This window comes from Geotrypetes seraphini, chromosome 3, assembly GCF_902459505.1.
Source record: "Geotrypetes seraphini chromosome 3, aGeoSer1.1, whole genome shotgun sequence".
Lineage (NCBI taxonomy): Eukaryota > Metazoa > Chordata > Amphibia > Gymnophiona > Dermophiidae > Geotrypetes > Geotrypetes seraphini.
The window spans coordinates 291,702,250-291,717,016 of NC_047086.1; the positions used below are offsets into that span (position 1 = coordinate 291,702,250).

The window sequence follows — 14,767 nt, forward strand, 5'->3', positions numbered from 1 at the left end:
TAAAATCACTAGTCAGAAATATGTGATTTAAATCATGGTTTTCTATAGACTCATTCTTGCTGATATAGTCTTAATATTTACAACCAGATATCATCAGAATAGGCCAGATCTTAATACTGTTCAAAAACAGTCCACTATAGAGTTCTATCTAACATCTTGTGGGAGTGTTCCACCCATTCATTTCAGAGCTGCTGCAGCAAAACAATGTTACGGAAGTATTTTAGCAATTTCAACATTAGTCTTTTATTTCTGCAACACTGAAATCTTTGGCTAGGAGGTGCAGCAAATAGGCACTGCAACTATATGTTGTTAGCTCTTCTAAATTTCTTCTCATTTTGGATACATTTGCAGCATTGCCTGTGACCAAACTGCATGCTAGTAATTTGAATTTTTATTCACATTTTATTACAGCTTTTGCTGCTACGTCCTATAAGTATTCTGCTGTATGTGCACTTCCTGATGTATTAATTGTTTCTGCAAAAAAGACATTCTCTTCTATTATTATATAAGCACATACAACAAGATCATTATCCCAGGACAAGCAGGCAGCATATTCTTGACTGATGGGTGACGGCACCGACGGAGCCCCGGTACGGACAATTTTAGAGTGATTGCACTCTAAGAACTTGGAAAGTTCTGGTAGGCCGCACCGCGCACGCGCGAATGCCTTCCCGCCCGACAGAGGCGCGCGGTCCCCAGTTTCTTAGTTTCCGCGGAGCTAAGAAGACGCGTTTCCTCAATGGCTGTTGAAGAAATATTTTTTCGATCTTCCCGCTCGCGTAAACCTTTGTTTTAATAAAGGTTTCTTTATTTCTTTATTATTTTCCTTTTTCAAAAAAAAAAAAAAAAAAACTTAGTTGTTTTTTCTTTCTTTTTTCGTTTCGCCCCGGCGGGGCCTGTTGCCACAATCGAAGCCTCGGCTTTCGATTTGGCAGAGGCTGTCTTTACTTTCATGCCCCCTCAGCCCGGGTTTAAAAAGTGCCAGCGGTGCGCTAGGCCAATCTCACTGACAGACCCACATAACTGGTGTCTGCAGTGTCTTGGTCCCGACCATCAAGCGTCCACTTGCACCCGCTGTGCAACTTTGAAAAAACGAACACTTAAGAACCGCCAAATTCAGCAGCGGTTGCTATTCGGTGCCGAGATGTCCGATTCCAATGTACCGGCACCGACATCAATTGCATCTCAATCGGCACCGACTTCATCGACACCGCGCGATACCGCGCCGGCGTCGCAACCAGCAGGTAAGCCGGCTAAGAAGCCTTCCCCGCTGGAGCGTCCTCCGGTCTCTACTGCAGTGAGTCCAATCCTGCCGACCTCGAGTCGCCCACGGAAGCGCTCCGCTCCGATTGAAGTTAGCCCCTCGACATCGGGTTCTTCATCGGAGTGTCGAGCGGCACCCAAGGTACCGCAGAAGAAAAAGGCGGTACCGGTGCCTTCACTGGACGAGCGCATTGCCGCCGTTCTGCAGGTACAGCTGAGAGAACAACTCCAACAGCTACTACCTGCCTTTTTGCCCCAGAACCTTCCAGTTCCGGTACGGTCGGAGCCACCGGTGCCGATAGTGGAACGCCCTCTTTTATCGGCATCCACTTTATCGGTACCGGGTCTTACCACCTCATCGACCTCGATGCCGGTTTTAGCTCCAGAGCCAAAATCTCACCACCAGGCGGTTCAAACCTCGGTACCAGCACAACAGGTTACATCGCCTGGTACCGTATCCATGAGGTCGGGCAAGTCCACACATAAAACCTGACACCAGGAACCTTCCACACCAGAGTCTCGACACCATGGCTCTCAGGTTAGGGATCCTGATTTGTGGGGTGATTCTGAAGAGCCCTTTCTTTCCGAAGGTGAATGCTCTTCTGATGAGGAGGAACACCTTGTTACCAATCCCTCTTCTCATCCAGATTCCGCATCTTTTCCTTCTTTTCTAAAGGAAATGTGTGAATCCTTGTCTATTCCCTTGGAGGCTGAGTCAAAGAAATCTAAGGCATTTCTTGATGCATTGGATTTTGACCAGCCTCCAAGGGAATTTCTTAAACTTCCTCTCCATGATATATTGAGAGAAACGTTTTATAAAAACCTTGAAACTCCCCTGACTGTCCCTGGAGCCCCTAGAAAACTGGACTCCTTATACAGGGTGATACCTATACCTGGGTTTGATAAACCCCAACTCCCGCATGAGTCTCTTTTGGTGGAGTCCACTTTAAAGAAATCAGCGGGAGCTAATGTGTATGCCTCAGTCCCTCCTGGCAGAGAAGGGAAATCAATGGACAAATTTGGCAAGCGGCTATATCAAAATGCCATGCTTGCAAACAGATCAGGAAATTATGCGTTTCATTTCTCATTTTATTTGAAACATTTAATCCAAACAGTTTCTACCTTTGAGAAATATCTGCCTGATCGCAAAAAATCTGCTTTTCACACTTGTACCTCCTCTCTTCTCCAGTTGAGGAAGTTTCTAGTAAGATCAATTTATGACACCTTTGAATTGACTTCTAGAGCCACGGCTATGTCAGTGGCTATGCGCAGGTTGGCATGGCTCAGGGTCTCAGAGCTGGAAGTAAACCACCAAGACCGTCTAGCAAATGCACCTTGCTTAGGGGATGAGCTGTTTGGTGATTCCATGGATTCCACCACACAGAAGCTATCGGCGCATGAGACACGTTGGGATACTCTCCTAAAGAACAAAAAGAAGACTCCACCTGCTAGGCCTTTCCGACAACAATCGGCCTACCAACGCCGCTATGCTGCTCGTCCTTTGCCTCAGGCTACTCAACAGCCTAAAAGGCAACGGCAGCAACAACAACGTCAACCTCAAAGGCAGACGCAGCAGCAACAGAAACCTCCCCCACCTCAAAAGTCTACTCAACCCTTTTGACGTGTTTCTCCTGAGCATAGCCAATATCATACCATCTGCCCATCTTCCCCAACCTATAGGAGGGCGCCTGACCCATTTTTTCAGTCGGTGGGAGATCATTACATCCGACCAATGGGTCCTAAACATCATCCGCCACGGCTACTCTCTCAACTTCCAGACTTATCCCGCTCAAAGTCTACCAAAAGAGTCTGCTTTGAACACTCATCAATCCTCTCTCCTGATACAAGAGGTTCAATCCCTTCTTCTTCTAAACGCCATAGAAGAAGTTCCTCTAGACCAGAAAGGTCAGGGATTTTACTCCCGTTACTTTCTAGTTCCAAAGAAAACAGGAGATCTCAGGCCCATCTTAGATCTTCGAGATCTCAACAAATGCTTGGTCAAAGAAAAATTCAAGATGCTTTCTTTAGCGACTCTTTATCCTCTTCTCAATCAGGGCGAATGGCTATGCTCCCTCGACCTCAAGGAGGCTTACACTCATATTCCCATCCATCTAGCCTCCAGACAGTATCTCCGCTTCATGATCAATCACTGTCATTACCAATACAAAGTTCTCCCCTTCGGACTTGCTTCATCTCCAAGAGTGTTCACCAAATGTCTGATTGTGGTGGCTGCTTTCCTTCGTTCACATCATCTACAAGTTTTTCCTTACCTGGACGATTGGTTGATAAAGGCCAACTCTCCTCAAACAGTGCTACTGGCCACCAATCAAACCATCTTGTTCTTACAGATTCTGGGGTTCGAGGTCAATTTTCCCAAATCTCATCTCATCCCCACTCAGAGACTTCAATTCATTGGAGCAGTGCTGGACACGATCCTCATGAGAGCATTCCTGCCGTCCAACCGGCTCCACACTCTTCAGGTTTTGTGTCAACAGGTTCTTCTTCAAAGTTCCATCTCTGCCAAACAAATGATGGTACTATTGAGACACATGGCTTCAACAGTGCATGTCACTCCTCTGGCACGTCTTCACCTGCGCACACCTCAATGGACCCTTGCTACCCAGTGGTCCCAAGCGACGGATCCTTGCTCACGTCACATATCTGTGACATCATCTCTTCGTCAGTCTCTACAATGGTGGTTGGTATCCTCAAATCTATCCAGAGGTCTTCTATTCCATCTACCTCCTCATCAACTAGTCATCACAACCGATGCCTCCCCGTATGCTTGGGGAGCTCATTTGAACGACTTCCAAACTCAAGGTCTGTGGACAGCCCAGGAAAAGAAGCACCACATCAATTTCCTGGAACTCAGAGCAATGTTTTATGCCCTCAAGGCTTTCCAACATCTTCTCTTCCCTCAAGTTCTGCTCCTGTGCACAGACAATCAGGTGGCGATGTACTACATCAACAAGCAAGGCGGAACGGGTTCTCGCCTCTTGTGCCAGGAAGCCCAGAAAATCTGGACTTGGGCCATAAATCATCATCTATTCCTGAAAGCAATTTACATTCAGGGAGAAAAGAATTCCTTAGCAGACAAACTCAGCAGAATTCTCCAACCTCACGAGTGGACACTCGATCCTGTAACTCTTCAGTCCATCTTCGCTCAATGGGGCACTCCTCAGATAGACCTCTTTGCAGCTCCTCACAATCACCAGCTGCCCCTTTTCTGCTCCAGACTCTACTCGCCTCACCGTCTGGCAGCGGATGCGTTTCTCCTAGATTGGTCAAATCTGTTCCTGTATGCTTTCCCTCCTCTCCCTCTCATGTTGAGGACCTTATTCAAGCTCAAGAGGGAACGAGCCACCATGATTCTGATAGCTCCGAGGTGGCCCAGGCAACATTGGTTCTCCCTTCTACTTCAGCTCAATTCCAGAGAACCTTTTCTTCTGCCACTGTATCCTTCTCTGCTTACACAGCATCAGGAAACCCTTCTACATCCCAACCTCCAGTCTCTGCACCTGACAGCTTGGTATCTCTCGGGCTGACTTCGAGTGATTCCCTTTTATCTCAGCCTGTTCGTTCAATTCTGAATGCCTCCAGGAAGCCGGCCACTCTGCAATGTTACCATCAGAAGTGGACACGTTTTTCTTCCTGGTGTCTTCTTCATCACCATGATCCCACTTCCCTTGCAGTGGAGACCTTGTTGGACTATCTTCTTTCGTTGTCAGACTCTGGTCTCAAATCCACTTCATTCAGAGTCCACCTCAGTGCTATTGCGGCTTTTCATGAGCCAGTCCATGGAAAAATCCTCTCAGCTCATCCCTTGGTGTCCAGGTTTATGCGGGGTCTTTTTAATGTGAAACCACCTCTTAAAGCCCCTCCTGTTATCTGGGATCTCAATGTAGTTCTATCCGCTTTAATGAAGCCTCCATTTGAACCCTTAGCTACTGCTTCTTTCAAGTTCCTCATTTGGAAGGTACTTTTCCTTATTGCTCTTACCTCTGCCAGGAGGGTCAGTGAGCTACAGGCACTAGTTGCGGATCCACCTTTTACAATCTTTCATCATGACAAGGTGGTTCTGCGTACACATCCAAAGTTTCTCCCTAAGGTTGTCTCTGATTTTCATCTCAACCAATCCATTGTTCTGCCTGTCTTCTTTCCAAAACCTCACTCTCATTCTGGAGAACAGGCTCTGCATACTTTGGACTGTAAGCGGGCTCTAGCTTACTATTTAGAGCGTACTAAGCCCCACAGATCATCTCCCCAACTCTTTCTATCCTTTGATCCGAATAAATTGGGGCGTCCTGTTTCTAAACGTACGTTGTCTAATTGGCTGGCAGCGTGCATTTCATTCTGGTATGCTCAGACCGGACTATCACTGGAAGGTTCTGTCACGGCCCATAAAGTTCGAGCTATGGCAGCATCTGTAGCTTTCCTCCATTCCACTCCTATTGAGGAAATCTGCAAGGCTGCTACTTGGTCCTCAGTTCATACTTTTACATCTCATTATTGTCTGGATGCTTTCTCCAGACGGGATGGACACTTCGGCCAATCTGTTTTGCAAAATTTGTTTTCTTAATGGCCAACCTTCCCTCCATCCCTCTTTTTGTTAGCTTGGAGGTCACCCATCAGTCAAGAATATGCTGCCTGCTTGTCCTGGGATAAAGCACAGTTACTTACCGTAACAGGGACAGCAGGCAGATATTCTTGCGTCCCACCCACCTCCCCGGGTTGGCTTCTTAGCTGGCTTATCCTAACTGGGGACCACACGCCTCCGTCGGGCGGGAAGGCTCTCGCGCATGCGCGGTGCGGCCTACTAGAACTTTCCAAGTTCTTAAAGTGCAATCACTCTAAAATTGTCCGTACCGGGGCTCCGTCGGTGCCGTCACCCATCAGTCAAGAATATCTGCCTGCTGTCCCTGGATAACACCTGTTACGGTAAGTAACTGTGCTTTATGGACATTACACCATCCATCAAGACTTTAAAAAAATTTAAATATTGTATGAGCAGAACAGAAATGTACTACTGTTTCAGGGAAGTTCCCCGTGCCCCTCCTTTTCCATTTTTCTGTTATAGTGGATATTGATTGCTTTGGTACAAACTGAAGAGAGCACTATACTCCATTAGTAAAGGAGGAGGAGCTGAAAGATGTGTTTGACATCTTTCTGCAACTACGGCCTAGATTCTCAAAAAACTGTTAAAAAAACAACGGGCGGCTATCACAGTCGTTCTGGTAGTGATTTTCAAAAAGCAAGTCATTCTCAAAAAAATGCTCATACAAATGAGGTTGGCAGAGAGTAGCAAAGACTTGCTAAAATTTGCAAGTGCTCTTTAGCATTAACTTTTATAGTTCATCAGTTTTATTCAGTGACAAACTACTAACATTATTACTTCTAAACAGATTAGAGGATACAGGAATAGATTCTATATATTTACAAATATAATAATTGAAAGAAACATTTGTTCTTTAGCACTCTCCAGACCAGTAGAGGTTAAACTTTACAAATGGGTATATATCCAATCATGACCAGCAGGTGGAGACTGAAAACAAAACTTTGGGACAGTATATACTATCCTCCCTTCTCTATTTCCCAGTCTTCTTTCAGTCTCCAGCAGGTGTTGATGTGATCTGTACCCATCTCCCTTGGTAGGGCTGTTGGAACTTGTTTAGGGGGTTTATTGTCCCTGTTTTTGGCCGGACGGAGCTTGGGCGGACCCTGTTTGGGGGTTCGTCCGACCTCGGGGGTGTCAAACCCGGCGGGTCTCGAGCGGGGTCCCTCCCCCCACTTCCTCCACCTCCCCACATTTTTTTAGAGGAGCCTCAGCAGTAAGCCTTGCCCCCTAAATCAAGCAAGGCATATTGCTTCGAGAGCCTGTGGAGTCTGTTCTGTAAAAAAAAAAAAAAAAATCCTGAGGTAGTGCTGGTCTGGAGGGTTGTTTCCCTTTAAGAAAACTGTATTTTACTGTATTTTTTCAACTAACCGGCACTTTTTTACAGCTAGGTCGCGTATGGAGCAATGAGCACTTCTAAAGGGAAAAAGTGCTCATTATGCTCCAGACGCAAGGCACTCGCGGCCGGCCTGTGCAAGCGGTGTTCAGGCCGGTGCGGTGGAGGAGCTCCGTCGGCAGCGGCTGCAGGCGCCCAGAGCTCCCCGCCGATGGTGCCTCGCGAGTCGGCAGGGAGCAGTGGTGAAGCCCGGTCTTCACCATCCGCCCACGGAGGGATTCCCCGAGCCGCCGACGGTCGGGTTTTTGAGGATTCCCTCTCAGCTGATTTTTTGACAGCTGATGCCGGCTTGCCTGCTTTAGCGGCTGAGACTGTTCAGGTTTCTCAGCCGCTACAGCCTATGGAGGGAGCTTTTTTGGCGGGAAAGTCGCCATCTTCTCTGTCTGGCCCCTCCATTTTGTCTTCCACCTCAGGTGACCTTCCCCCTGTTTTGTCTATGCAGGGGCAGGTTTCTGCTGGGTCCCCTGCTGTGGCAGGGAGTCCCTTGGGACCCTCGGGGGGTTTTTCTCCTGATTTCTTTTTTTCTTTATGCAGAGCCTATTTTCAGGCGGCTGGGGGTCCCGGTTGCGCCCAGGGGGTTTCGGGGGGTGGGGTTTCCTCCGCGCTCCCTGCGGCTTTGCCTCTCTCGTCTGGCGTGGCGTCCCCTCCGCCGCCTCCCTTGTCCAAGCGTCCGCGGGTGTCGTGGGACGAGGATTTGTGGTCGGAGGAACGTGTCGGTCTGGAGGAGGACCTGGACCCTTCTGAGGAATTCCAGGACCCTCTGGAGGGGACGGAAGCTGGCGGCGGGTTGTCGGGTTTCCCGTTCGCCGGTGAAGAGGCGTCCGTGGTGCGCCTTTTTCAGAGAGATGAGCTGCCTGACCTTATTCAACAGGTTTCTTCGGTTTTGCGTTTTGAGGACGCACCGCCGGAGACTCCGCGTGTGGGGGACCCTCTGTTGCGGGGGATCCGTTCCGTTTCCCGCTCTTTTCCTATGCATCAGGATATTCGGGATATTATTCTGGAGCAGTGGAAAACGGCGGAGACGCCGTTTCGGCTGGCGCGCAGCATGGCTCGCCTGTATCCCATTCCAGAAGGGGATCGGGCTACGTTAGCTTCGCCAGTCGTTGATGCGGTGGTCTCGGCAATTTCCAAGCGGCATACCGTGCCTGTTGAGGGCGGTTCTGCCTTGCGGGACTCCGAGGAGCGCAAGTTGGAGAACATACTTAAGCAAAATTTTCAGGTCTCTGCCTTTGGGGTCCAGGCGGCTATTTGTGGGGGGCTGGTCGCTCGCGCCGTGTTTCGGTGGGCGGAGCGTGTCTTGGATCGGGAGTCTGATGACTGGTCTCTGGTGGATCAGGAGGTAGCGAAGATTGAGATGGCTGCCTCATTCCTCTCAGATGCTCTATATGACTTGGTGCGGATCTCGGCTAAGTCTATGGCTTTTGGCGTGGCCGCAAGGCGTGTTTTGTGGCTGCGCGCTTGGGCGGCAGATGCTGCGTCCAAAGCTAAGCTTACTAAATTTCCCTTTCGGGGGTCATTTTTATTTGGAGAGGACTTGGATAAGTTGATTCAGACTCTGTCGGACTCGAAAGTTCCCCGTCTGCCGGAGGACCGTGCCCGCCCTGCGTCTCGGGGTGGTGCGGCCCGGGGGCGTTTGCGGGAATTTCGCAAGTATCGCCCTGGGCGTGTGGCTGCTTCTTTCCAGTCTCCGGGGTTTTCCCGGGGTCGGTTCTTCCAGCGCATGCAGCCCTTTCGGGGGGCCCGTCGGGGGGCAGGGAATCCCTCCGCCGGTTCCCCCGCTTCCCGTCCTGCACAATGACGCCTTGCCGGCGCCCCCTTTGGTTCCGGTGGGGGCCCGGCTGCGCAACTTTTTCCCCAAATGGGCCGAGATCACGTCCGATCAGTGGGTCCTGGAGGTGGTGCGGGACGGTTATGCCCTGGAGTTCGCCCGCTCTCTGCCGGACTTTTTCCTCGCTTCTCCATGTCAGACTCCTGGGAAGATGCAGGCTTTTCGCCAGACCCTTCAGCACTTGCTAGATCTCAGGGCAGTTGTTCCAGTGCCCCCTCCGGAATGGGGCACGGGCAGGTACTCCATTTACTTTGTGGTGCCCAAGAAGGAGGGGACCTTTCGGCCCATCCTCGATTTGAAAGGGGTCAACAGAGCTCTCAAGATTCCCTCATTCCGTATGGAAACTCTGCAGTCGGTCATTCTGGCGGTTCAGCCGGGGGAGTTTCTCACTTCTCTCGATCTGACAGAGGCCTACTTGCATGTTCCCATTCGGGCCTCTCGTCAGCGTTTCCTGCGCTTTGTGATCTTGGGTCGGCACTATCAGTTCTGTGCGCTTCCCTTTGGGCTGGCCACGGCTCCCCGGACGTTCACCAAGGTGGTGGTGGTCGTCGCGGCAGCCTTGCGGTCGGAGGGCATCCTGGTACACCCCTACCTGGACGACTGGTTAATTCGGGCAAAGTCGTTGCAGGAAAGCTCCCGGGTTACGGCTCGGGTGGTGGAGTTTCTCCGGTCGCTGGGCTGGGTGGTCAACCTTTCCAAGAGCCGGTTGGTCCCGGCTCAGCGTCTGGAGTACCTTGGGGTGCTGTTCGACACCTCCTTGGGGAAGGTCTTCCTCCCAGAGGCCCGGGTGAGCAAATTGCAATCTCAGGTTCGCCTGCTTTTGGCGTCCCGGTGTCCTCGGGCGCGAGATTTCCTTCAGGTCTTGGGGTCGATGGCGGCGTCCCTGGACGTGGTGAGGTGGGTGCGGGCCCACATGCGTCCTCTCCAGTATGCTCTGCTCCGGAGGTGGTCTCCCCAGAGGCACGGGATGGACGTTCCGGTTCCCCTGCGAGGCTTGGCGCGCTGCAGTCTGCGTTGGTGGCTCCAGACCCCTCACCTAGTTCAGGGGGTGGGTCTGGATCTTCAGCAGTGGACGGTGCTCCTTACGGATGCGAGTCTCCTGGGTTGGGGGGCTCAGTGCCTGGGTCACTCAGCTCAGGGTACCTGGTCCGCAGAGGAGGCCTCCTGGTCGATCAACGTGTTGGAGACCAGAGCGGTCCGGCTGGCGCTGTTGGCTTTCCACTCCCTTTTGTTGGGCAAGTCGGTCAGAGTCCTGTCGGACAATGCCACGGCGGTGGCTTATGTCAATCGTCAGGGGGGCACCAAGAGCACTCAGGTGGCGCAGGAGGCGGCTCGGCTCATGGTTTGGGCGGAGTCACATCTTCTGGACCTCTCGGCCTCTCACATTGCCGGGGTAGAAAATGTTCAGGCGGACTTCCTCAGTCGTCACTTCTTGGATCCCGGAGAGTGGTGTCTCGGCGCCGTGGCGTTTCAGTTGATAGTGCAGGCTTGGGGGCAGCCCCTGATGGATCTGATGGCCACAAGTGGCAACGCCAAAGTGCCCCGCTTCTTCAGTCGTCGCAGGGACGGTCTGGCCGAGGGTCTGGATGCTCTGGTCCAACCGTGGCCAACGGAGGGGCTGTTGTATGTGTTCCCTCCTTGGCCATTAGTGGGCAGAGTACTGCTTCGCATTGTTCGCCATCCGGGGCTGGTGGTTTTGGTGGCTCCGGATTGGCCTCGTCGTCCGTGGTATGTGGATCTGGTGAGGCATCTGGTGGCGGATCCTCTTCCTCTGCCTCTCGTGTGCGATCTTCTGACGCAGGGTCCCATTCCCATGTTCGACCCGTCTCCCTTTTGTCTTACGGCTTGGCTCTTGAAAGGGGCCGCCTTAGTAAGAAGGGATATTCAGATAAGGTGATCTCTACACTTTTGGGGTCCCGGAGGCTTTCTACCTCTCGGGCTTATTTGCGGGTTTGGCGTCTTTTTGAGGAATGGTGCCGGGCGCGGGGAGTGGTCTCTTTTCGCGCTTCCCTGCCTAACATTCTAGAGTTCTTGCAGGATGGCCTGGATAGAGGCCTGGCTTGGTCTTCTCTCCGGGTTCAACTGGCGGCACTGGCGGCTTTTCGGGGGCTGGTGACAGGTCAGCGTTTGTCGGCCATTCCTGATGTAATTCGCTTTCTTCGGGCGGCCAAGTTACTCAGGCCTCCCATTCGGCCCTCGATTCCCTCTTGGGATCTCAATCTGGTTCTCTCGGTTTTGGTGCGCCCGCCTTTCGAGCCGTTGGATGGCTGTTCTTTGAAGGACCTTACGCTGAAGTCGGTCTTTTTGGTGGCCATTACTTCCGCTAGGCGGGTTTCTGAGCTACAGGCTTTCTCTTGTAGGGCTCCCTTCTTGGAATTTTCGAGGGAGCGGGTTGTTTTGCGGCCTGTTCCTTCTTTTCTGCCGAAAGTAGTTTCTCCTTTTCATGTCAATCAATCAGTGGTCCTCCCGGTCTTGGGTAGTCGGGAGGGCTCTTCTGAGCAACGGCAGCTGCGCAAGTTGGATGTCGGTCGGGTCCTCCGCGCTTATGTGCAGCGGACCCGGGAATTTCGGAGCTCCGATCATCTCTTTGTTCTTCTGGCGGGTCCTCGTCGGGGGGCTGGCGCTTCTAAGGCTACTATTTCGCGCTGGATCAAGGAGACGATTGCTTCCGCTTATCTTCTGAGTCAGAAACCTGTTCCGGAGTTTCTCAAGGCTCATTCCACTCGAGGTCAGGCGGCTTCTTGGGCTGAGTCGTCGCTCGTGCCTCCGGTGGATATTTGTAAGGCTGCGGTTTGGTCCTCCTTGCATTCATTTGTTAGGCATTATCGGGTAGATGTTCAGGCGCGTCGGGACGCGGTGTTCGGTGAGCGTGTTCTGGTATCGGCCCTTCGGGGGTCCCGCCCGTGAGAGGGACTGCTTTGGTACGTCCCATTTGTAAAGTTTAACCTCTACTGGTCTGGAGAGTGCTAAAGAAGGAGAAATTAGGTTCTTACCTGCTAATTTACTTTCTTTTAGCTTCTCCAGACCAGTAGAGGTCCCCACCCTGTCTGTTGTTGTTGTTGTTGGGGCTGTTTTGCGGGCAGTTTTTGTTTTTTGCTGCGGGTTCTAGTATTTTTCTAGGGCCGGGGAGAATTAAAGAACAGCGGCTGTGGCTCGGCTGGCTTAGCTGGCGAGCTGTGGGGACATTTTCCTTCGGGTATTTCTCCTCTGCATTTTCCAACAGCATTTGGGTATGTTATTTGTTACTCCTGTTCGGAGTATTGTTTTCTTTCTGTTTTCCAGTTCTTGGTTCTGCTTGGCTATTCGGCAGACTGAGGGAAATAGAGAAGGGAGGATAGTATATACTGTCCCAAAGTTTTGTTTTCAGTCTCCACCTGCTGGTCATGATTGGATATATACCCATTTGTAAAGTTTAACCTCTACTGGTCTGGAGAAGCTAAAAGAAAGTAAATTAGCAGGTAAGAACCTAATTTCTCCTTATAATACCTAAACCAACATGAACTTCATTTGTAAAACCTTAGATAAACCAGAGTTATCTATTAATTTTGCAGTCATCTTTTTTTCTTCTTTTTAATAGTACAGGTACACAATCTTTTATCCCAAATCCTTGGAACCCAGACACATTTTGGATTTTAGAACTTTCAGATTTTGTAATGGTAGTTAGGAGGATTAGGAGCTTAGTGAAAGTATTGCACAATTTATCAGTACTAATTGGTAAGTAAAGGCAGTCCCTGGGTTAAGAACAAATTCTATTTTTAAAACCGTTCTTAAGTTGAATTTGTATGGGAGAACCTGTATGTATTTATGTTCTCCTGTACAGTACACAATCTATAAAAACATTAAAGAAACAGTCCTCAAAATAATATACTATAGTTTATAGTATAGAAAAGATGTTACAGGCAGCATTTCCTACACGCTGCCCGTGGTTGACCCAGAAGTCTTCCCTCTGAGCATAGAGTAATGGAAATCTTTATTTTTCCTTTCCAAATTCTGATTCTAGTATTCTTCCCATCTTCTCTACCTCTTTGAAGTCCCTCTTGCATCCCTTTCCATCCATCCCACTGTTCCCTCCACCACCATGTCCAACATTTCTCCCCTTTCCATCTCTACCTCACTCCTCTCCCACCATGTACAATTCTCCTCTTTCTTCATTTCTCCCATGCACCATCTCTTTCCTTCTCACTTACACTCATGCCCAACAATTCTCCCTTTCTATTCCCTCCCCCACCTCAGATCTCTTTCCCTCACTTCCTTCATTCTATGTCCCAAGTTCGTGCCCCCTCTCTCCTGCTGCCTTCTTGCTGCATTTGTTTTTCTTCACAAAGCTGTGGGCAGCAGCTGCTGCATGAGGCCCAAGGCTGATCGGAAGCCTTCCCTCTGACATTGGAGGGAACTTCCCTCCGGTATCAGAGGGAAGGCTTCTGGGTTAGCCGCAGACCGCATGTAGGAGCCACAGCCTGCAGCTTTGAGAAGAAAAACAAGGACAGCTGGCAGGCAGCAGGAGCAGGGAGCTGTCTAGAACACAGGTACACATGGGCACATGAACTTGGGACACAGAATGGAGGGAGGGAGAGGGGTACATTGGGACATATAAAGGAGGAAAAGGAGCACAAGACAAGCAAAACCCTCATTTATAACTACGAGTTCGACGTAAGTTGGGAACTGCCTCTATTGTTCATTTTCTACTTCTCAAGGTTTATTAGTAGAGGTATATGCAGCTTTTAAGGGGTTGTGTGTCACATTGGGGCATGTTTTGTACCAAATGTGAGCTTTGGTGTATAAACAATCTCCATTTAAAAAATTCAATTTTTGGAGTTTTGGATAAGAGATTGTGTGCCTATATTGTAATTGAAAAATATACCTATATAAGTTTGATCCATATTTTGTTTGAATTAAAGTTATAAACAAAAATGAATCACTTGTTAACACACTTTATAAAAGATGTATCTGATTAGACATATGATATGTTCTGTTTTGGCCAACTGCTTTCCTTGTTTCTCTTGCAGACATTCTGATGCACTCCCATCTTGCAAGAAAACTGAGCCATTGTCTCCTGTGAAAGATAATTTAGTACTCACACCAGAAACAGATGAAGATATTTGCAACAAATCAGAATGTGGTCATGTTCAAAGATGGCTCTTCACATAATCAACTGTATTAACCACCAATAACACAGATCATAAGTCACAGAAAACTGCCATGTTTGTTGCCCTTACTCTCCATTTGCAACCTAGAACTGTTGACTATTTTTCAGACAAAATGCATTTTTCTTAAAAGTAGAAGGGACTTTAGATGCAAGAATGTAACTTACATGAACTATATATTTTTCTGACCATTTTTAAACAACTTTTTCTTACAGTTTATACATAAAGTACAGTTCAATACTGTATGAACAGAATAAAATCTTTTGGAAGTATTTAATTTTTTAAATATTGTCTTGTGTGCATGCAATTTTTTTTTAATTTGATGGTTAAAACCCAAAAAACTATTTAGCCCTGAAGCTGGATTATATATATATATATATATTTTGCAAAGAGTACAGTAGTCTGGACCATAGGTTTTATCTCCATACTTGCAGGAAACTTGCAGAAGTTATAAAGCAATTTTCTCAGCTCCACCTCCTTGTGTCACTGGGCAGTGCCCTTCTTCCTCAGTTTTTCCTTCTGCA

The 14,767-nt window shown here is 49.3% G+C and overlaps 1 protein-coding gene across 3 annotated transcripts in view; it reads left to right on the forward strand.

Moving 5' to 3' along the window:
• The window catches only part of EXO1 (exonuclease 1), a 129,757-nt gene extending 115,226 nt beyond the window's left edge, over positions 1–14,531 (forward strand). For all 3 annotated transcript variants that reach the window (XM_033937251.1, XM_033937249.1, XM_033937250.1), the window contains exon 14: positions 14,106–14,531. In XM_033937251.1, coding sequence (XP_033793142.1) covers positions 14,106–14,247 — 142 coding nt within the window. In that variant the 3' untranslated portion in view covers positions 14,248–14,531. The remainder of the gene's footprint in view (positions 1–14,105) is intronic.
• The last annotated feature ends 236 nt before the right edge of the window (positions 14,532–14,767 follow it).